Below are 24,389 nucleotides of genomic sequence, written 5' to 3' on the forward strand. Positions count from 1 at the left end.
TGGTAGTGGGGTCGTAAAGCGACGGCGGGGAAGAAGCTACTACGTCTATAAAACTAGTCCGATTGACGTCGTGATTGGGCTCATTTCAATCAGAAAAATCTCAACAATCCGCTGGTACTACGTTCGTAAAGGTAACGCGAAAGTGACTGAATTTGAAATTTTCTTTATCGCATGATCATCCTTCACGTTCACGGCATCTCATTTAAACACGTCTGTATACTTTTCTCTTGGTATTTTCATTCTCTTTTATCGCCTACCGAGATAAGGCTCCGCTGAGCTGAAGCCCCCAAGCTGTGGGTCGTGCGAATTTAAGTGTTCACGAATTTAGCAAATTTAAGGGGGCAGTACCGTGTACGCCGGTCGACGGGCAGGCACTCCAGGTTAGGCTATCGATTCCTACTGACCTTGTTAGGCGGCGCTTGGATCCCGTGGAAGGGTAGGTTCTCGTAGAACGTCTTCACTCCGGACTCCGGAAGACCCTCCGACACGCTGTTCACGTGATTGTTATTCGCAGCCTGATTGGGATCTGTAAGTGCAAATGAAACATGACTTTGTAGAATCAGGCGATGGGAGGACACCCGAGCCGAAAGGTGTCGGGGATATTCGCCTGTAACCGACTACGGGACAGTACACGTTCCGAAAGTTTCTATATAGTGGGCTTGTTCAAGTAGAGAGTCTCTCCAGTGCGCCAAAGACAGATAGGAACAAAGATAGACAGCTGGTGTGAAAGTGAGAGAGAGAGAGAGAGAGAGAGAGAGAGAGAGAGAGAGAGAGAGAGAGAGAGAGAGAGAAAGACATTTATCCGGCGATGTTCGGGTGTGTGATTGCAAACGCTATCACAGGTGTAGAACTAGGCCTATGGCTACTCTTGTTGCTGCACGAATACGCGATCTAAATGTAGAATGCCGATATCTTTATCTGGATCGTGTACAGCTCTTATATCTGAAGAGTTATGAAGTGGACGTGTTGTAATTTTCCTTTCTTCAGATCGTTTCTGGGTTTCGGCAAAAATTTATGATCGGAACACACGATCACTCTGAACACACTGTTGATTTTGATTGAAATCGCTGATTTGTAACTGCGCTATTTTTACCGTATCTTCACTGTCGAATCATAAAAAGTGTGTCTATCAGAAAATTCTAATTGGAACTCGACGGTGGTCAAATTTTCTGATAAATAATATTTTAATTTTATAACGGTCTGTTATCTTGAAGATATTGTATCTTTTCTTTCGCTTTAAACTCAACACTTGATTCATCAATTTTAACAACTGCTACATAGATTTACTCTCAATTGGTTCCACCGATTCGAACAATGTCGCAAAGCTGTGTTCTACTGCTTTTATAGAAATATTCGACATACATTTTTCACGGTGTGCAACAAAGCTTTTGGGGCAAGTGATTAAATATGATCGGTGTTTTACGAACACGATACGTGAAAAGGGTGCATAACATTTGCATACGTATGTTTATACGTTCAGGATTTATAGTGATCCTGTAATGGCGTTAGACGGATCCATTTTTTGAGTGTACACATTCTATTCATCATCTTGACATCGTACAATAAATCTGGTACATTAACTCCAGAATCTTCTGTTATACATCGTAAAAATGATCGTATATCTTGTCGACGGAAGAGAATAAAATTCGAATTATCAACCGAATACATTTTTAATTTGAAGTACGCACAGATTTGACATTAGGACTATGGAACTAGAATTTTTTGTCAGGATTACTCGTAACATCGTCAAATCTTGCGATTTTTACAGTTTTTTTAGCCAAAAATAAGTCAAAAGTTTAGGTACAGGCTACAATTTTCTTCAGGATCGCTGATAACGTCGTCAAGTCCATAATAACAAGTGCTAAAATTAAAATATTATTTTCTCAATCGAAATCTGTCTAACAGAAATTATACATTACTAGAAAAAGCCTCCAACAAAACGTACATCTACCAGTTTATAAATTATCGTTATAAAATTACATTCTCCGGCAGAGAATTTCCTTTGCTTACAAATTCTAGTAATCTCAGCTTGCTTTTCATTACATTACCTTCACTGGACTGCGGATTCGATGCATTTACGACAGAAGTGAGCGAAAACGTTAGAAGCATTTAAAGAATTCGAGCGATTTCAGTTCAACAGACTCAAACTATTCTAAAAACAAATGAATCTCTACATAAGCTCTGGTATCGTACAATAAACGCGGACAACTTTCATTTCGCAAATCAAAATCCGCAGCCACCACGCTATGACTGAATCCATCGTGGTATCTAACTATAATTCTGAACAATTCGTACGTTTCTACTAGAGAAAAGCTTACGAACCTTCTGCACCGCGAACGGTGTTAGTTGCTCGTGCATTCGAATCACACAGAATCCTGTACGTGCAAACATTTCGAAACGCGGTGGATCGTTCGATTCCCGAAACGTGCGAAAATCATCATAGGTCACGGAGTTCATGCCTAATGGCCGACGGACGTTCGCTATTGTTACGTACCTGCGCCTGGCTTTTTTCGCTTACGGGAGACGATGCACCGATTCAGCTCGCACGACGACTCCGCGTGCAATATCCTCTGCCGTGGCGCTATTCTTTTGTAAGTCACAGCTAAGAGAACAAAAAAAAAAAAAACAAAAACACACACACACACACATACGACAAGAACAAAGAAAAAAAAAATAGACACATGGAAGCAACGGCACGAACATATAAAGCGTTCCGTTATGCGGCCGCTGCCTGTTACGTGCAACACGATTTTATCGTTCGACGACAAACAGCCTCGAAAATCGTCCGTGATAATTTCACGTCGGTTTGATGGACGCTTTGATGTCCGTTATAAATCGCAACTGGAACGATAACGTCACCGTCGAGGCTCTTGCTCCTTTAACAACTTTGAAACGGAAAAATGGGGATACCGACGAGGGGATAGTGGATCAAAAACCCCTATTGACCGCGCCTTCCACTATAGCGCAAGTTAACCCTTCGAATCCAACGCTATTTTGATATCGGAATTCTAATACTTGTTTTGTTCACTTTAGACGCGGATGAAATATGCAGGAGGATACGAAGGCTTGTAAAAATGAAGTACGATAAAGTACAATAGAGCAAAACAAAATATGAAATAAATTATTTCTACTAATTTAGCGCGAACCGCCGTTATTATTCCACTTCTTTCCGCGTTTTATACGGAAATTACGGTAACGAAGAGCCGTTTAAACGTTTCACGAATTCATTTCAATATCCAGTATCCCGTCGGAACGATACGAATGAAGATCAACGCGGCTGCGAGCGTGCTCGGGAATGTCCGGATGAAACGGCCGTTGTACAAATAAGTCTTTATCGAAAACCTGTTGAATTTTCAATTTCCGAAATTTTGTTCTTATTCGCATTACGAATAAAGCCGCGGCGTCCTGTTCCGCGATGATCGAAGTTAATTAATACGCTCCGCGTATGCACTTACGCGATAATTGTCGGATTAAAGCGATACGAACGTATCGCCGGCCGATTCGACTGGAATCGAGTTAATGGGAAAAGTATGTAGGCAGTTATTTATGCGGGAATATTCCATAAACGGTAGAGTTGCGGTCGACGGAAAATTCGTGATCGCGCGCAGCTGCCTTATATTTCACAAGATTCCTACGCTGGTAATTTAATATTCCGCGTTTATGCGCCTCAAACCTCCGGTGGCCACCGCCTACCATAATTAACGAATTCACGGGCAAGTTATTACAAAGGATCAGCCGAACGTTCGGTAAACCGGCACACACACGAAATTACACAATTTTTCGTGCCAGTGAGCATCCGATCCCTTTAATACACTCGGGCTTTTCAAATATTCAATGTACATACATAGCTCAATAAGCACCGCGGGATTGTGACCGAGCCGTGTTTTTCATGTAATATGCACGGATAATTTGTGCGATAAATCGCAATTTATTCCGTTTAATTCCGGTACGATGCGCGATTTAATCCGGTTGTTCCGGAAAAGGACTATCAGCGAACCGTTCCGCGATCACGCTAAGGGAAGATTCTCGTGTAACTCGACCGAAAATTGATTTTTTGGTATTGTATTTTTTAAAAGTATAGCAAAAATAATTTTTCAAAATTTTGTTTCTACGATGCCTCGGAACAGCAGTGCGAAATTTTAAATGCGCTTCGCTCGAAATTATATTTCTTAAATTGGCGTGCAGGATAATTCCATAACTAATTGAGTAATCATCAAACAACGCTTCCGTGACACATTTCCCCTAGGGATTACAGATTTTGACTTTATTTTTCATTTATGACATTTTTCCAAGACTACAATATACTGCGATATCGCCCGAGTAAATTCTAACAAATTAGACGTAACTTACAAACGAGTTTTCTAAAGAAAAAAAATGCAATAATTCTTTGAAAAATCTAAAAACTCGTCCGGCATTTTACTTGATTATCCTGCGCAACTTTTGTCGTTCCCGAAATATTTTCGAGCGAATATTTAGTAAAAAATTGGCTCGAACGGATTTAGAAATTTCAGCCAAAATTGACATGCCGTGTAAAATGCGTGAGACGCAAATTTTACGGAAAGGATATAGACAAAAATGACTGTCGTCTAATTCTGAGACGCGGTTACATTAATTGCATCAAAAGTCTGCTTCCAATCTTCCGTCTGTACGGGGCGAGTAACGCAATTGGGGCGGGTTATATCCCGAGCCCCGGGTCAAAGCTAGAAAAAAGTTGTCCTGGAAAAAGTTGAATGGTGCAGGAAGGTCTATTTCTCTACTACATCACTTTTTTCCCATAAACGCAACGACGGGCTTTAAAAACGCGCGTTTTTTTACACGATTTTTATCAAACAAAAATCAATTAGCGCCACGTTTTTGGCCTTTTCGCGAATCCCTTCATTAAAGTGTCGTCACCGAACGATTACTTTCTGTCCTTCATAACACAGTTAATTTTGTTGCTGTTCGCATTTGTTTATAAATTGTGTTGTTAAACAAGTGGTTATATATACGCTACATACGTATAATTCCAACGATAGACGTTTGATTTGATCGATCGAATAATTATTGCCAGGTCAAGTATTCCTTTTTTCCCACGTTTACAAGATTGACCACAATTTTTTGGTTACAGTCCAGTGTGCCCTCAATTTTCAGGGGTAGCATAGAAAAATAGACTTACATGTATCACCCAAAAAATTCCACGTACCTCCAAGCAAACTCAAAATATTGGTGGGGCTGTGCGCGCGACAAAACCATCGACGGGGCTAATTTGTCTCCCGTTGGTTGGCATCGTAGTCGCGAGCGAGGTTGAATAAATTAACGGATTCGCCGCGTTACACATCACACCTTCGTGAAGAGTCTCGAGCGGCGCGCGCTTGTATCATGTTTCCACGTCTCAGGCACGGCCACATTAAAGCGTTACTCATCCCCGGTTCCGTCGCAGACTTACCTGTCTTCTCTCTGGAAATACCGGGCAAAGTAGCCTGCTCTTTAAGTTGCACTCCAAACATCGCCTTAATCTTATTAGCCCTGGCAAGCATACCCTCGTCATTCAGAGAGGTCACAGTCAGGCTTCTCTGCGCTGGCTCCCTCCTGCGTCGGAACACTTTGGCCGGCACTTTGGTGATTGTCGTTTCCATCAGAAATCGATCGGTCACAGGCATGTCGACCTGTCTGGCTATCAATTCGTTTCGCAACGATTCGCCGTTGCGAACGCTGAGACCGGACCGCAGGCTATGGGTCCGATTGATGTGCACAAGCACCCCGGGCTTCAGCGGCCATCTTGGTGCAGGTGTCGGATGCACCGGGGCCTGGGCCGAGTGCGAGGACACCGTCGGACTCGGTGGCCCACCGTCTGGACTGTGCAACGATCACGTTTCACACCAGATAGTCACGATCGCGGCCGGGTCAACGAAAGAATCGACTCGCGACAGTTACGGGATAGGGGATAGTCGGACCAAACCATGTACAGTAGCGCCCACCTCAAATTTGCAAAGTTTAGGATACGATAGTAAAATGTAGCGTTTTATCGAAGTTCGACACCTCAAAAAGATGCCGCGAGCGTGAAAATAAAGAAAATTTCACATTCGGTAATACCAATCATACGCATGTCTTTAATTTTGTTATTAAGGTCCGGGCAACTGGTGGCACGCGAGCCACATGCGAGTCCTCTCCCCACTCCTGAGATCCCCACCATGCTTCTATGGAGTGTGGCAAGAGGGTGCGGGGTGCTGGGAACCCTATATACAGTGTTGCCAGACAGGGGAAGTTGAGGGGAATATAGTTACTCCCCTCCCCCCCGGCCTGCGTCGTTACGACGCAGACGCAGACGCAACGCAAATTGAGTGCGCGCATCACGTCACGCGACTGGTCCGTGGCTGAAGCGTGGGGATGCTCGCCGTCGGGGAGTGGGGGAATGGTGTCGTAGAAGGGGTAAGGTAGTGTGGGAGAAAAGTCTTGATCTGGCGACACTGCCTATATAGAAGCACGGTAGGGGAATGTGAAGTGGCCAGTAGTGGGGGACCGGCACACTGGTGTGGGGTCGTGAAGCGACGGCGGGGAAGAAGTTGCCCAGGCACGACTTACATTAAAACTAGTCCGATTTGGGTTGTGATTGGACTCATTTTAATCAGAAAAATCTCAACAGTCCACTGGCACTAGTTTTGAGAAGGTAAGAGAAAAATGACTGAATTCGAAGTTTTCTTTATAGCATAATCACCTTTTACATTCGCGGCACCTCATCGAGGTACGCCTGTCTCCTTTCCTTTGGAAGATTTATCTCCTTTCCTTGTCTACTGGGATATGCTGAGTTCGAGACATCGAGTGGTAGCGGAGGAGTGAGGATCGTGCAAATTTATGTGAGCACTACTGTACTTAATTCTTCTGTGGATTTGTCAGAGGCTAATGATAGCTGAGGATATTCTTCTTGAATATTTTATAGGATCTCCCACTCTAATGAGAACTGATGTTTGCACAACTAGATTTACAGCCGAGTATTAGTCAGGTATTAATAGAAGACGCATTGCGATTGTTATTACTAGGCTGCGGATCTTATGCGATTGTGATAAAAATGGGTGGGCATATATTTTTACAGCTAAAACTATACAAGAGAGAAAAAACAATTTTTACTCTGCATAACGATTCGCGAAATTCGATTCCTTCGTTGACGTCGCCATTGTTTACTTTTGCAATGCCAGAACTATTTGTTTTGTTTTGTAAATAATCGATCCATATAATCCAAATAATCGATGTACATATCGCAATTAATACGACTTTTTAGAGTATTCGTAATCGTAAAAAGATTAATAAAATTATTTAATAATCTAAGAAATATCTCAATTCTTCAGGAAAGCATTATCATAAAATTTTTTATCATTGTTTCGTGTTCGACAAAAAATGGGATTTTAGGTTTTAGTTTGTCCTCTCACAGTACCAGTTACTTTTCCAATTAATTAATTAATTTCTACAGTAACAAAAATATGATTTCAATATTGATTCCCCTGTAACTGTTCGTCTATTATCACTTCATAAAATTGTAACATTGAAACACCATTTGGTAATCGATTTTTACGAGTCGTGTTAACTGCGATCTGTCCGATCAATTTAATAGTCGGATTTTTATAGTCGATGCTGTTTTAATGTCCCCGGTAGAAGCTGCGTTCTTTACGAACTCTCATGAAATTAATAGATTGTGGAATTTAAAAACTTGTGACACTCTGTTAAACGTCTATTACGAAGTTCTTAAAGTACCAAGAGACTTTTGCAAAAGAACACCGATTACACTCGGAAGTTTAAAACGAAAGTCCCTTACAAGGTAATTTCGCGTGATCAGCAGAAATGTTTTATAGCTGTAAATTTCGAAACACTTGTAGCATCACTGTTATTTTTATCGAAGGTAACGAAAGAACAATTTAGTCTTTGCTTTCAAAAGAAACTCCCCCTTTTCCTGATCGAGAAAAGTGCAAATATTTTTTTCAAATAATTGTATCAACGGTATTTACAAAAATTATTGATTCTACAGAAAGCGATTATTGCAAATTTAATACGAAAAGGCGACAAACTTTTCACGACCGCGTGATAAGGAGAATCGCTCGTTTTATTCTACTTCTTCGAATGAGAGTTCATCGACTTTCTGCTGATCTAGACTATTTATTTCAAACTTTCCGAAAGTGTTTAGATAATACTATTGAACAACATAGACACAATACCTAAACAGACCGATCCAAGATAAAAATTGAAAAGAAGAATCCTTTTGATTGCTTCCATTCTGTTCGGTACAAAGTAATCTATCGAACGTTACGCGCCGGCAGCACGCGGCTCTTTCGAGCTTTTTAATTAAACTTTAGGACAATTGGCTCGCGTTTCAAGTATTTACCGAATATTTTTTTTTTGTTCCATTGCATCGCGTTCAATTTCGAAATATTGCGGACGGAAGTCGTTCTTTGAACGGGTTCACAAACGAATTTCGCATTAATTGATTTGATTTACATGCTCCTGTAACGATTCGCCAGTATTTTTCCATTTTTCATTCGAACAGTAACAACTGGATGTGATAATCTGTTGAAACGATAAACACGTGAAATTTACAAGTCAAATTGAATTTATAAAATTCAGCATTTTCCTCGTTCACGGTGAATCACGAACGCATCTCTTACGCGAATGTTGCCAATTAATCAAACACTTCCCCGAATCGAGTGACGAACTTTTCCTTATCATAGTGATCACTGCTTTTTCTAATCGACAACGTCGTTTCGTTATTAGCCCGCGGTTGGTGCTGGATTTTACAGGATAAACATGTAACGAGTTACCTTCAACAGAAACAATTTTATTAAAAATTTCGATGAAACGTGTCGTCTCGTGGACAGCAACGTTGGCAAACGAAGATGTACGCGATGATTGCGAACCGTGACCTCGCCCGACCGCTCATGACGCGACTTTCCATAATCGTTATGCTCATGTATATTTATCGAGTTCCACGCAGGACGTTAACGTTCTAAACATTCTCGTCGCGCGGCCGAAAAAATTCATACCGCCCGAAAGGATTCTTCGTTTCAGGTCACGACTTGAACGACAGCCAACTCAATAAGAGAGAGCTTTCCACTCATCGGGCATGCAACCCTTCACCTACCTTTCACCTCGGAAAGTGTCGCCACTGCAGAATAGAACAGACCGAAAGGGAGAGAGTGAGAGCGCCCACCATTGTAACGGAGATCAGCTAGTGTAACTAATCATCCCTAAATTATGCAACAACCGCGCAGTGCTACATTCGAATAACAAAGAACTCTGCCACCCTATTCATTTGCACGTGCAACCCTTACCTGCCTTACCTCTATGTAGACTTCGACAGTAAACTATTATAAGTCGGAAGTGGTCACTAAATTATGCAACGCAACATGCATTCAGCCATGCTGGAGAACAAGGAGGTGTGAGAGAGATTGTAAGAGCCAAGGAGAGCGAGAGAGAGAGAGAGAGAGAGAGAGAGAGAGAGAGAGAAGTGGAGAGAGGCTTCCTGTGAGATTGGAGACAATCTCGTGCACACTACACATCGGGGGGTAGCTGTTACACGAACTCACACCAATAAACTCCGTAAGTCATTGTGCTGATAATACGTACATTCAACACCTTATACGATTAAACGGAAACTTCAATGATGCCAGAGGACTAACAAGAAAGAAACACACGTTCAACACACGACAGAATAATTTCACGTCTTCGTGGACGTGTACAGATCGTATCTATATCGGCTTAGAAACTCGATAATTACTTCGGAAGCCATTTGCTCGCCCGTGGGCAAATGTTGCATCGAGTGCATGCAACCGGGAACGTTTTCAGCGGTTGTTTCATCTATCGCCCCTTAATTAACCGGCTCTTCTGTACTTTCTTTAAATTTACTTAAACTGGTACGTTCTCTTTAATACTCTGACGAGACATTTGAAACAATAGGCGATCTTTTTACACAAAAATTTTACATTTTCTTGAAATATAGAAACTGGAACGTACCTTTGAATATTATAATGAGACATTTGAAATAACAAGTGATTTTCTTTACGAGGAACAGAAAGTGCAAAATTTATAGAAAGTGCCGGAAAATATTTCAAAATAACTGTTAAGATAAATTTGACCGAGTCACTTTATGCAACGATTCATCATAGTTTTATATAATTTTAGTTAAGAAAAATCACGAGAAAATATATTTTATCTCTACATTTGATCAAGTCATTTTCTCTAGCGATTCATCACAGTTTAATATAACGTCGCGAGGTAAGTACATATTATATTTTGTCTCGTATCAAATTAAATCTTTCGCGATACAATTCGACGAGCTCACGAACTATTTCTCAAGTAGTTCCAGCTTCGAACTCTTCGAGAATTCCTTAAACAAATATTTCCTCTCTTCTACGCGAATATTCTGCCAGTTAATATCTCGAACATTCTAATCTTTGCAACTTTCTAACAACAAAGAAAAACTCGATATTCTATCTAGCTTGCATTCGGCGACTGTAGGGGGTCGACTGTACGACCGGCTACAGTCGGTAAACAGGAAATGTAAGCATTTTGAATTGATCACAGATGTATTTACGCGAGCATCACCTCGATCGAAGGATCTTTCAATTCCTGAAATCGGGGGGACTACAGGAATCCTCTTTATACCTGATTCCTGCTAAGCCGCCGATACGAGGAACCGATAATTCCATCGATCAATCGAATACTAAGATTTGCCAAGGTTGAATTAGTATCCCGGATCCAATCGAATCCTTCTACCACGACCCGAGCAATCCGAGCTCGCACGTCTCCCAACGTCTTGTGTATATGCATCTCCACATCATATATATATATATATATATATATATATATATATATATATATATATATATATATATAAGTATATATATATATATATACTTAATAATACCAGTGAATTATCAGCATACCGGTGCGAGACATGCGCACGACCGTGTCTCATAAAGCGTAAAGTAGAATATTGCTGCCGCTTTTCGGCGAGTAGAAGCACGTTTCGGTAATAGAGAGCGCATGCAGACGCAGATGCCAAGCTGTCGGAAGTCAAGGTAATTCCGTGAAATAAAGAGAAACCGGTGCCGCGAACGGAATTGCGAGCAAAACAGAGCCCGGGCCAAACGAAACGGGAAAAGAGAGCACACGGCGAACATTAAGTGGCCATTCTGGTCTCCTACTTTCAAAGAATTGCAGTATTCTCTTTAAGCGTAACTGTCGTAGAATATCTGTGCAAAAGGATTTGTTTCAATTTGTAATATTAACGTAGTTATAGGCGTTTGAAGAATGCAACTAGCGTTGCCACGATATCGCAAGCTCCAGTCGACCAAGCCACTCGAAATTTTCAGAGAATTTTCAGCACACACCCTGTTGTCGCACGAATCAAAATTTTTTTTTCCTAGTCAGGAAAATATAAAAAAATATAATTTATAAATTATAATACTCTTTGGTTTGGACCATAACTATACTGATTCATAAATAACTTCATTTTTTGTTTCCAGTCAGTAGAAAGATCGCAAACGTGGTGACCGTCGATCGATGTTATTCAAAACATACTCTACGAAAAAGTATATAACTCGCGTAATTTTGACTATTTTTACTTGGAAAAAATCACACATGCCCTTCAAGTACCAGTAAATATATGTGCAAAATCGCAACGCAAAAGGTTCAATAGTTTCGCTGAGAAAAATTCGTAAATATTCGCCCCGAAAACCGGAACAACCCCGTAAGATTAAACGTCTAGAGGGTTCACAGTATTTCAGATTCGTGCGATGCGAGTTTCATTCTTGTGCCATTAAATAAATTCCGTCGATTTTATAGAATTTTTACGTTGACGGGGTTGTCATTAACAAATCCCTTTCGCACCTCATATTCCACAACTTAAAGAAAATGCCAAAGAAACCTTTTAGAACGAAGAACCAGCATGTACGCTGAATGGAACAGAGAAGAAAGAATCGGAGAAGTAAAGAAAGAGAGAGAGAGAGAAAAAAGGAGAATGGAGAGCCGGGTAAACGGCGATGCGTTGTATTTCGTACTTACTGTTCGCGTTCCTCCAGCTCGACCACCCGATTACTGTCTGTGTTTTGTTTACCAAGTCCAAATTAAAAAGTAGAGCAGAAACGAATCAGTTTTTCTGTGTTAGTGGGAGGCTGCCGAAAACGAAACCCGTGCCAGCTGCTGCTGTGCCCCCGAGGACTAACGAAATCCATCGTATCCCTCGCCAACCCCGTCCCCCTCCCCCCCACCGACATTTCTCTTTCGCCCTCGAGTCTTACGTTTAATTGGGGACGTTCTTTTCGAGTTTGAAGTTTACGACGGCGCGAATTTAATTAACGCCGACTAACTTCTCGGAGGGATCGTGTTAAACTCGCCGGGTGTTTCGCAGAAGCGAGCCCTGTTTCACCGACGAACGACCCCCATTTTCTTTTTTCTGCATGCAGAAACGGGAAGACTCGCTGGACATTTTCATTTCGCTAATTGTAGATTTGCCGACGCCGCGACGAGACACCGGTGTCCGCTTTACGCGCGAACGACGACGCCCTTAGGATCGTTTAAAAATGTTTTATAAATCGTTTGTGGCGCTCTGTGGTGACGAATTGTGCCCGCAAACGTAGACGAAATTCGTACCTCTGTTAGTTAGACGTGTTATTTATTGCCAGGCTGCGGATCTCATGCATTTATGACGAATAAACGGCGGATTTCGTGTATTTATTTATAAATAAACATGGATATAAATATAAATTCCGCGAACTGTAGATTTTTCATCAGTTTTGTCCACGTTCCCGGGCAACAACAACCGTGCCCTAGAAGGTTTTTATTGCCAGTGAAACTTGAACCTTGAACCTCCGCGGATGCTTCGTGTTCGGTTTTAATTTAATGTGAACGAGCTGCGGATGTTTACAGAGATTCTTCCGTGGGTTTCGCGAGGTTTAGAATTAAGGGTAAGTCTATTTATTTCACCCTCTCAAAGGGTTTATCACGGCAAAATGAGAACAGACGTTTAATTAACTTTTGTAGAAGATTGTGTTTCATTGTACTGCGCTGCAGTCGCGTTCCACTGTGAGATGGTTTTGTTAATTATAGTAAGCATTGTACCCTTTGTCAGGCTTAAAGGAGCCTTTAAAACATGTTTCGTGTTTGTTTCGTTCGTTCGGAGAACAACTTGTTTTCATGCGTTTTAGCATTACAATTTGCAAAGGGGTGTGCAAATGAATCAATTCCGATCAAGTTTGTTTATATGCACTCTTATTACAGCAAATATCTCTGCAGACATCTTTTCTAAAAATGCTTTTGTATCAAAAGGAAGTTAAAGGTTATTACCTAGATAGGAAAAAAATATTTTTCGTTGTGTGTATTTGAGAACGTTAAGAGTGAATGCAATACGTTGATTACAAAAAAAAAAAACGAATGCGTAATCTTATTTCAAGCAATGAGTTTCACGTTCGTTGAATATGAATTAATTAACGGGTATGCGGGTTAGTATTAATTAGCACGGACAAAGTAGTATATATGCAAATCTTCGAGCATCTCGTCGACATCGTTAAACATTTTAAAAGGGGAAACAATTATATAATTCACTTCATTTGCAATTGTTTCCGTTCGAATTAAATGTTCATTAATGCACGCCAGTGGAACTGTCACGACGATATAGTTAAAATATTTAAATGAAAACCATGGTTAATTAAAATTCGATAAACATTCTTTACATTTTAAATGTGTTTGTTATACACGTTATTTAAATTCTGTCGATTTATTATACGACGATCTGAATAATTCGAGTTAAGTCATTAAAATTTCAATATGTACACGAATTTTTATGTAAGTATTTTGATATCTATTCAAATAAGTAAATATATATATATATATTTTTATATCGAAATAAATTTTTACCAAGGCGTTTTTGTACGAAATGTCCAGCAAGTCGATAAATTGTTTTTCGTTTCCTCGACCACACAGCAACACGTCACAGGTTCGTATGTATACTTAAAAATTTGTATATGTATATGTATAAGTTGTTCTTTGCATCCAAATAGGAAATTCGCATTGTCCATCTACTTTACACGATTACGTAACATAATAGGCATGCTTTCTTCGGAACTAGCATGAACGGTAATAACAACGCAAAATAATGTATGCGGGTGCATGGTTTATGCAAACCTGACTGCAGCCATCCAATTACGCCCCGAAGATTCTGTCACGAACCGAGCCGCTCTTCTTTTTAAAAATATGAAAGCAGCTGCACAGGAACATTCGCTAGCTGTCAGTCACTGTCAGACAATTTTAGTTGCTTTCAATTCGCATCGTCCAACAATGCCGTTGCGAATTCACCAAACAGATGCAACCGGATGCAATTTAATTTTTTCAATGTTTCAATTATAACAGTATATCCAATTCTCGAGAAACTATCGATATTTGATAATTTCGTTAAAAAAAATATTACAACAATATATTTGGACTCAATTTTAAGCTCGAAGCCTCTACATTCGCCGCGTATCATTAATTTTTTTCTAGGATATTTGTCCTTATCGGCGTGGGTCAGAAATGACTCCGGCACAGGCCGAGAACTCGCAGGAGTGCGAGGGTTAAAAGAATATGTGGACACAGTATGTGAACATGATTGTTAGAGCATCGAATTCGATGTCTGCAGTCAGTCTGAATGATAGTAAATGTACATTCATTGACGGTCGATAGTCCATGGATCTTACACGATGTTTATCCTCTTTAGCGGACTATAAGAAACTTTTTTTTTAATGAATTTCTTCGTCTTTACGCGAGGATACTACTCGATAAAGATCGAACAGAAGCTCGTTGATTTAACATTACTTTCGATCCTCGGCGAGCTTACGCGTGTTTACTGCTCTGCAATCAAGCGACATACGGTCTATGTCGTTTACAATCGGTTCATCTCTCTAGGAAATTTACTACGGGCAACCTATTCTTGCGAGACAACTCGAGAAGACTCGAACCGATTAAAAATCTCTCGCTGGCTATAAATAACCCGATAATATACATATATATATATATATATATGTATATATGTATGTAGGTAATTGTATTGTCGCGAATGTGTGTCGATAGTTATGTACGGTGTGCTTTTCTGCGAGTGGACAATGTCGAGAATGGTGCCAGTAAAGTGGATGGATATCGATGAAACGAGATCTCGTGTTGTAAAAGGGATGCGTATGGCCTATTATGGGGATGTTCGGCGACACATTGCAAGAACTGTCATTATGTGCTCACTGTACAGTGATTTATCGAGTATGATATCTCAGACGGTGTTACGACAAACATGCATTACAGCTGTCTTGAGCTTTTAATTTTTCACTCAACGTTCAATTCAATTTTAATGAAATTTAATTTGTCATCTGTGATACCATTTATCAATTACCAGCAAATTTTGGCATCATTATTTTATATACTGAACTGTGTCCATATCATAGATAATTTTATTGTACCTAGTAACATTTTCGTGAGTCTAAAATATAAATAATTGTTAAATCGTGCAGGATTTTTCGCAGCTTGAAGGCAATTTGAAAAATTAGTTTAAACATTCCCACGTGCGTGTCCATATGATTTATTTGTTACTTTTTTGTATTGCTGTCATAACTAGATGACAGACCATTTTTATTTTATTTTAATTTCGTATAGTTTCAAATAACACCATTTAATTGTTTGCAATGAATACAAATGCATTACAAATATTTTGATAGTAACGAGTCCATCATTAAAATCTTAAAATTTCCTCGGAGTTGCATTGTCGATGCGAAGTAAATTATTGAATTCATAATTGTGTTTCAAATGATGTAACTTCTGTGATAATAATAACTTCACGTAGAAAATAATTATCTTCGATATGATGTAAATCCTTCGACAATAATGAATTCATTATGAAATCAATTTAAAGCTTTAAAGCGACGCAGTTTTGCTGCTAGCAAATCGTGCAATTTTTAATGATGCATAATTTGTTGTAATATAAGCTTGTATTTTTAATTATTAATTGATGTAGTTTCAATAAGTAAACGACAGAAATTTAAACTTCGGAACATAAAAAGTTCGAAGTTAAAATTATCCATACGCTTTTCAACATACTCGAGCGAAACTCGAACCCATCACTATCTCACGAAGCTCCGAGAAAACCAATTATGCGAAAAATCCTGTACGTGTATGGTTTTCAATTTCTACAACCAGTTTCTCAAATAATGCATATTTCTCGTAAAACATTGTCGTTGCATTGTATATTTTATCACGTTTCCGTTCAATGTTTGCGAGGTATTCGTTTGCAATGATTGCACAATTTTAATTTGGACTTCTTCAAGATTTTGGTTAGTATTACATTACGAACGATCAAGCATGCTTGTAAAATCAAACATTAGAAAGCTGAGAAAATTCGTTTGCTCGAGCAGAGTGGCATTTATCGATTAGGATTCGCTAGATACCAAATAGGCGAATTTATTCCGTTTCTTTTCAATATTTTCTCGTTCACTCGCGTTAATTATTGACGTGTACGAATCTCGAAGAAAGTCCATCGGATATGCTAATTGTAAGTCATGCGAATCGTTGTGAATTGCAGATCACAATGACAATTATGGAGGTATTCGAAAAAATGACTTACATTTCATCTGGCAGCGTTTGCGTCGGCAGACGATGAAGATCACCACGCAGATGATTATTATCATGAGAATCAGAACAACTGCCGATACGATGATGATCAGAAGAATGTTTCCCTCCAGTTGATGCCACCATGGTATATAACCTAAAATAAGAATCGATCCGACATTTTCAGTAATAATCTCGAAACAAACCAAACAATTCTACGTAACTATATTTCTTTTTATTATTCCCAAAACAAGAAAGGGCTCTCTGAAACGAAATACAGTGTTTACTCTATATATGTCCCAAATACCTAGCCGATAAATGTCCCAGAGCTATCCGTCAGGGTCAAAAAAGCTCGAGAGTGTATGGTCGCGTGGATCAAAAAGTAGTATCTCCTAGCCGATATATGTCACTGGCTAGACCCGTGTTTTGGACATATATCGAGTACACACTGCATACAATTTTTTAGTTGAAATGACAATTCAGTGAACTGTGTCTGAACCCTGTGATCAATTGACACTACGAATATTATTGCACTTTTTAAATAGTATTGTATTTAACCCTGTAATAGTATCCTGGGGTCTCTCGTGACCCCAGTAAAATTTACTGTACACTGATTTTCGTATCAGGATTGCAAGACAATTCTAGATATGAAATTTTTTAAATGTCTTCTCGATATTTGGGTTTCGTAATCTTAAAGCGTACGCATCAAAGTATTTTGACAAATTTTAACTGAATTTTTAGGAAAATTCCAGTGTACATTTTAGTTCGAGGAAACGGTATACCACTTCAGGGTTAATGGGAAATGTCATTTGGAAAGTATAGTTGTAGGTGTCTAAATGGCAATCGTTAAGCGACATTCCAATTTTTCGTATTCTTTCGTCTGGAAAATGGCAATGATGTTGTATACGTAAAACTGTATCTTATGAAGCGTCACAGGATAAATGATGGATTTTAGACGTTCTTTTTGCTATACTTAAGGTAATAATCGAGGAGAAACTTACTTCGATGTCCGTGGTGAGCTAAGAAAGAATGGAGACATCAGAATGTTTCTTATCTTTTCACGTGAATTATTTATAACAGTATTTTGCTACTACACGATCATTCTTTCAAATGAACTTTTCCAGCTGTGTCGCCTACTTTCTTCGTGCTTTCTCCATACTCTGAACCACATGTACACGAAATTGCGACAGAGCTATTGCTATGAAAATTTTCATCACTGCTTGGGGAAATGTTTCCGGTAGCTTTATTTAATCGCTTTGGATATGCGCGTAGCCCGAGGAGTTGCATTATGCTAGCAAAAAATGATGAATTCGGTAAGCGAACGTCTCTCGCTACAGGGATTTTTGATTATTCCCGCAACATAATTTGCACACACAAAAAGGAAACCGTTCGAGCGATACGCGCGGATGTTAATCAAGCTTTGCGCAGAGGTAATCGAACATATTCGGCAACGTATCTTTTTCGATTTGTTTACAGCTGTTGTACGAATAAAAAAATATACTTTGTCAAGGATTATATAAATTTTAAGAATGCTACTGCAAAGTTTGACGCAAATCGGTCCAGTAGTCTTTCAGATATTTCTGACACCGATTTTGAGAGTTTCATTTCGATAATAAGGCGTTTAAAGCTTCACTAATTTGTTACTTATGAAATTGTCTGTTATTTACGACAGAGAATCATATCTTTCGAATTTTAGCCGCATGAAAAATCACTTTTGAAGCACGATGGTGTGTCGTGCCTTGTTAGAATGAACTGTGCTTCCTTTTTCTGTAGAAGTTTCCACGAAACTTGGACTTTAATGTATTAAATATTAAGTAACTTGGCACGAAGTTCCAATGGCTTTCGGAAACTTCCAAACAAAATAATTCCTCACTTTGAAATAGGGGGACGTTGAAAAATTGCACGGACTAAAGTTACATTCCATGTTAATAAATCTTCATAGGATGATGTTTCAGTCATTAACGAAAGGTCCTGGTCCCCGAAACGTTTTGTCGACAGTTCATTTTGTTCGATGACAATCCTATTTGAATTTAATATTCTCCATCCCCGGCGAAAAGTTCATTACTCTTAGTTACATTTCATTGCTTTCGTCACTTTGAATAAATTACGAATATTAATTTTTGCGTCCCGGGATTATTACGGAAGTCACTTTGCAGCGCAACTTTTTTTCACGGGCGGAAATTGGCGAGTTTTCATTGTACTTCACAATTTGTACGACCCTCGCTTTTTAATTTGTTTCACGGAATTCTTAATTAGAATTCTTTTTCGAATCGTTGATTTAGACGAGGACGACGAATGAATTTTGCTTTTTCCAAGATTTACGTAAATATTTTCGAAACGTAAATCTATCAGAAACCTATTTAATATATAATTGTTTCTTTTTTCATAGAAAAAAGATACTTGTGTTACATTTTCCATACTGAGTCAAATTTTAAATCCATCAGATTATATTATTTTCCATAGGAATACAAGCAAGAAAAGTGTTCGGAATTAAACGCGGAAAGCAAACATACTAAATAAATAATTGCAATCGCCGGGGTAAATACAATTAAAACACAGTTGCAATTACTGACGTGATTGCCAACGAAAACAATTGTAATTACAGATCCTTCGCTTTGAAATATAATTCTCGAGAAACGAAACGAACGTTACGTAGAAAAACATCCTGCCGTCGTTTTCGCAATTTTCATTTGCGCGAACGCGCTTAGCGATCGCCCAGGTGAAATATTTCTGTCTCGAAATGAGTTGGGTAAACAAATGCGAGAAATAAAAAAACAAAAAAGAAAAGAAAACTGTATCGCGATATCTCGGAAAGCTGTTTTGTAAACTTCGATAAAACACACGAAGCGCGCAGTCTACGTTTCTGAAAGTGTCTCCGTAGAAGAGGCGATATACACGGGAAACTTTCGCAAACCGTGTTTTCGCAAAACTTCCGGAAGTCGCTTTTTGAGCTTTTTTCGGTTCTCTTAATCTCACGGCTATAGATTCCCGAGTTGGCGTGCATGCACGGGAATTATAGCTGCACAATATAATACGAGAATTACGGCCAGGGAATGTAATATCAAGGAACGAAAAATGACCGTGACAGAGGAATGGCATTTTGTCTAAAACATCGCACCGTGATGCAACGGGGTCCTCTTCGTGATTAAATCGTAACTTTTAAAAGCTGCTTGCTACAGTAGTTCATTATGATCCGTTGCCATCCAGATAATTATTTTCGTAAAAATACGAATAATATATATGTTCGCTAGAATGCAGATCTAGTAAAATAAAGTAAAAGTCGAGTAAAATACAATTTTTTCATCTTTTTCCATTTTTTTTTCGCCTTGCCTATTAACGTAATTAATCCTCAGTTATGCTATGCCGGAGTCATTGGTGGCCCGTTGCGGTGGGGACAAGCTCGAAATTTATTCCGATATAAGACGACGCTCTTCTTCTTCTTCATCCGAAATACGACGGAAGCCGGTCCCGAGGCATCGCCTTATATCGAATGAAAACAGCAGCGCAATGTCGGCGTGGGTCAGAAATGACTCCGGCACAGGCTTAGAGCTCACAGGAGTCCGAGGGTTAAATGAAATGTAGTTTTAACAGAGTCGCTAGATTCGATCGTTCTCTGTTGGACAATGTAATAATGATTCATTTTTTAACTTACCTGGCACGTCACGCTCGCATGGATTGGAATTGCCGATGGTGTTGTTTACATTGCATACGTATGTCCGGAAATTGGTTACCGAAGTATCCAGTCGAATGTAGCTCTTCCCATTTCGTATCTCGGCAACCTGTGTCAACGTGTCGTTGTCACTCTTCAAAGACCAAACGAAATCGGTCTCTTTCGGATTAGCTATCGCAGAGCACACTACGTAATCCTTGCCGTCTATTCGTTCCTTTTCCACGTGACACTCCGGCTTAACTGTGAAGAGGAAAATGTTCGAGTCTGATTGCTTTTATACGAATATACGGACGCGCGTGATCCGAATCAGATTTGAAACAATGAAGTGTACGTATTAATCGAACGAGTAATAAAATTGTAAAATATTCCGCAATTATCGAGGGATATTTCCTTGTCTCACTAATTTGGTCGTTTTCGGACCTAGGGGAGTTTCTGTCACCTAAAATGCGATGCAGCCCACGAGAGATTTGTTATTACAAAACGTTACAAAAATAGGATAAGGTTAGTTAATTTTTCTGAAGTACCAGTCTCACAGTGTTCGTTTTTGTTTATTCTGTTTGTAAAATATTCACCCGAATAAATGAGATTCTCTTCTGTGATTTTCTCACTGAGAATTGGGGCGAAAAATTTATGAAGAACATAGGTTCAATTTCTTGCTTATTCGAAATTTTTAATCATCAAAGTTGGTGGTCAAATAACAGAGGGCCAAGTTATTCTTCCTTACAAACAATAAAGACATGTTAAATACTACGTATTATTTAGAGTATTTCGCGATGGAATCAATGGCATTACCCAAATTCAGAATATTATTTCAAATAACTCATGGCTCATCATGGTTCATCTACAGCGAACAACAAAAAGAGGAACCAACAATGGAAGGTTCCGTATCAATTCTCATTTCGCTTTTGCAAAATATTTTCAACTTTTAATTTCGCTGTAGCCAGACTAAAATCTCTGCAAAATTAATAACTTTTCGATTCATACGGACCGATGCTTTTATGCAGATTCCAAAAATTAAAATATGTAAAAATTAATGAAAATGTATTTCGGTTGAAATTATTGGACTTCTGTTTGCGACGCTTTTGCTACGGATAATACTGAGGTAAATCAAAACGGTAATATCAGGTGTGAGACCCCTGTATACCTGTTCCATATAACCGGCCGGGTCTCTAGTGACCCAGCCATCATTGTACGAGGGTTAATAGCCGTCGTGCGCCATGGCACAGAGGTATCTGTGTTATGGGGTCGTACGGTCGGCTACACGTATCGCATAAAACCAGAATTACTTAAATGAAGTCTATAAATGAAACGAGAGGGTCTGTTCAAATTTTTTAGTTCGTTCATCTATTACGTTTTAATGGGGGAAGGCTCCTTTCTCACTGTATGAAACGGCCACAGTAAAAACGCGTTATACCATCTTTAAAAAGCACGGGCGACCCTAAAATCTTGCAAGGAAACGGCTTTGAGAAATACAGTCGAACCTGTTTTTGTGCGGTCCTTTTCTATGCGATTTTTTTGTGCGATTTGTTTTGTGTGATTTTTTCATGCGGTATATGAATGTAACACCCTTGTAATGTTCTCGAGAAGATGCTCGTTTTGGACTACAACGAGTAGTATTGGATTATGTGCATTCTGAAAATTTCTCCATGTTTAAAATGAGAAATTAAATTTTTTAAAATGTTTCCATGTGTAATTTAATTATTTGTTTTGTTTGGAAAGCACTTTCTCGCTATTTCGTAAATCTTTGACATATGTTCTAAGTGAGACTTTTTTTATGCGATCCCTCTCCACCGCATAAAAACAGGTTTGACTGTATATTTCTCTGTTATTATACGAATTCCTCGAGATATTGTAGACATAAAATTACAATTGTATTACTCATGATTGACTTTAAGAACTCTTATAGTATATAAGAGAAATATATACCCTTGTAGAATACAGGGTGTGGCCGGACGGGTGGTACAACCGGGCAGAGGATGATTCTACATGTAAAAATAAGTCGGAAAAAACGAATATCAATTATTCGTTCGTTGTCGAGAAGACCGATTTTGAAAATGCAGCAAATACGCATGCTATTAGCTAGGAATCGTCTGACGTGTCTGACTATGGCCGACCAATTCTACTTCCTGCATATACTAAACTTTATGAAGCACGCGAAACCGACATGATCTTTGAACTCGATTTTCTCGAAAACCAGGCGTCAAACGAAAAAATGTTATTTAGTTTTATATGTAGAATCATCCCCTGCCCGGTTGTACCAACCGTCCGGCCACACCCCGTATAAATGTCGCAAATAAATACTCTTATAGCATATAAGAGAAAAACTAAGAAATGATAATCATTAAATTTACTTACACTGAACGTTCAAGATCATGGAGATGTTACGGCTTCCATGTCGATTCGATGCCTCGCAGTAGTAAGTACCGTTGCTGCGTCTGGGCACCGGCACTTTTAAATCGAAAAATCGACCTTCCATGATGGTGTCCGTCGATCCTTCACGGAACCAGCGAAACATAGGCTCCGGGTGCGAGCTCGCGTTGCAGCTCACGGTTTCCGGTATCGTGTCGACCGTGACGTTTACTATTTTCTTCGAGATCGTCATATTTTCCGGTGGAACTGTCGAGCAAAAAAAAAAGAAAAAGAAAAAATAACAAAACTTCATTTCACCGCTGCGACACTCGAATGATTCACGAGCTGGTCGAGCGTCACCGAAAAAGGAATTAAACCGTCACGTTTAAAGTCGATTTATACAGGTCCCGTTCAGCAAGCCATGCGGCGGGCGAGGGCGCCCGCGGGCACAGTTGAGGGCAATGTGACGTCAGCGGGAAAAATATTGTCGTAGACTGAATCGTCGAAAGGGGGCGCGGTTCGTTGCCCGCCACGTCGCTTATGCCCGGGGAACCAAATTCTCTGCCCGCGCGGGCAATAGCTGAACGGGACTGATATTATACTATCCGCACAGAACGGTTCCGTTTCGGTATAATAATACTTTAATAATACCTTTCTCTATTCCCTTTCGCTTTCTAGAATCTGAGGATCAAGTCCAAAAACTATCAAGAAGTCTAAATCATCGAGAGACCATTGTAACATCTGTAAGGTCACATAACGTCGACCATAAACAAGCAAACTGACAATCTATCGTCGTGTCGACTTCAAATCGGATTTGATGGTACGTCTGAATGCTAATGAACGAGCATAATTAATTAAGGTGACGTACATTCCACGTGGAAATGAGTGCTGCTGTTGACTCCTGGTCCGATGCCGTTCCCGTTGGTCCGACAGGTGAACTCCACGTTGTCTTCAGCCCTGTCGAGTTGTCCACTTGGCCAAGCAGTCAGGTTCCATATGAGGGTCGACTGGATGCTCTCGAAGTCGTTCGTTCGCGGATCGGCCTCGTGGTAGACGTTCGATACATAGTATCGGTTCGTTTTCGAGAAATCGATTCGAGCGTCTTTCTTCCACCAGGTGATGTTGCAGATGGGCGCGCACTCGACCCAGCACATGATGCTGACGTTCGGCGAGTTGTACACGTAGCCGTGATAAGGGGGCAGCTTCTTGATAAACGCAGGCGGCGCTATTGACAATCAAAGAACAAGTTCGGCCGTGTTTTGAACCGGTTCCGGCGCGGACATTGTCACGGCCGGGCAGAGATAAGGGTAACGCGATCGTTCCCATCGATGTGAAATACGTGCAATTTTCTGACCCAGAACGGACTATCGCGCGCGCGTCCTTCCGTTAGTTTCCGACCCCGTGGATCGAAACTATCCTTTGCCAGCGACGATCGCTGCATCTTTCACCTAACCTTTTCAGTTTGCCGAACAATAAAACGACCCGGGCAACACGTATCGCTTGTTTTCCTGGCGAGGGAACCTCGACAAATCAAATCTCGACCTCGGAAATTTGATATTTCGCACCATCGTAATCCGTGCGGTATTACGAACCCTTATCTGTCCCTTACTTTTCTAACTTAACCTACTCAGAGAAGTAATCAAGTGCCGCGTCGATGATATATCGTCTAGAATGCGGATTTTTGTGCAAGATTAACATTGTAGGTTCACTCTAAGGTGCAGAAGGTGTTCAGAGATCTCTTCTTAATAATTTGATAAAATTCTTTAAATACCGTTCCACATTCGAA

The 24,389-nt window shown here is 39.9% G+C and overlaps 1 protein-coding gene and 1 long non-coding RNA gene across 7 annotated transcripts in view; one reads left to right on the plus strand and one right to left on the minus strand.

The window, feature by feature from the left end:
* The window catches only part of Nrm (neuromusculin), a 406,706-nt gene that overhangs the window by 27,879 nt on the left and 354,438 nt on the right, over positions 1-24,389 (minus strand). For all 6 annotated transcript variants that reach the window (XM_076792814.1, XM_076792816.1, XM_076792815.1 and 3 more), the window contains 5 exons: positions 23,472-23,828; positions 22,610-22,870; positions 20,237-20,494; positions 16,601-16,741; positions 405-526 (listed from right to left, as the gene is read on the minus strand). In XM_076792814.1, the coding sequence (XP_076648929.1) occupies positions 405-526; positions 16,601-16,741; positions 20,237-20,494; positions 22,610-22,870; positions 23,472-23,828 (1,139 nt within the window). The remainder of the gene's footprint in view (positions 1-404; positions 527-16,600; positions 16,742-20,236; positions 20,495-22,609; positions 22,871-23,471; positions 23,829-24,389) is intronic.
* On the plus strand, positions 10,883-17,556 carry LOC143356820 (uncharacterized). Its single transcript, XR_013082736.1, has 3 exons — positions 10,883-11,042; positions 16,559-16,732; positions 17,349-17,556. It is a non-coding gene; the product is annotated as an uncharacterized LOC143356820 (long non-coding RNA).

This window comes from Halictus rubicundus, chromosome 8 (genome assembly GCF_050948215.1).
Source record: "Halictus rubicundus isolate RS-2024b chromosome 8, iyHalRubi1_principal, whole genome shotgun sequence".
In the NCBI taxonomy this organism is placed as follows: domain Eukaryota; kingdom Metazoa; phylum Arthropoda; class Insecta; order Hymenoptera; family Halictidae; genus Halictus; species Halictus rubicundus.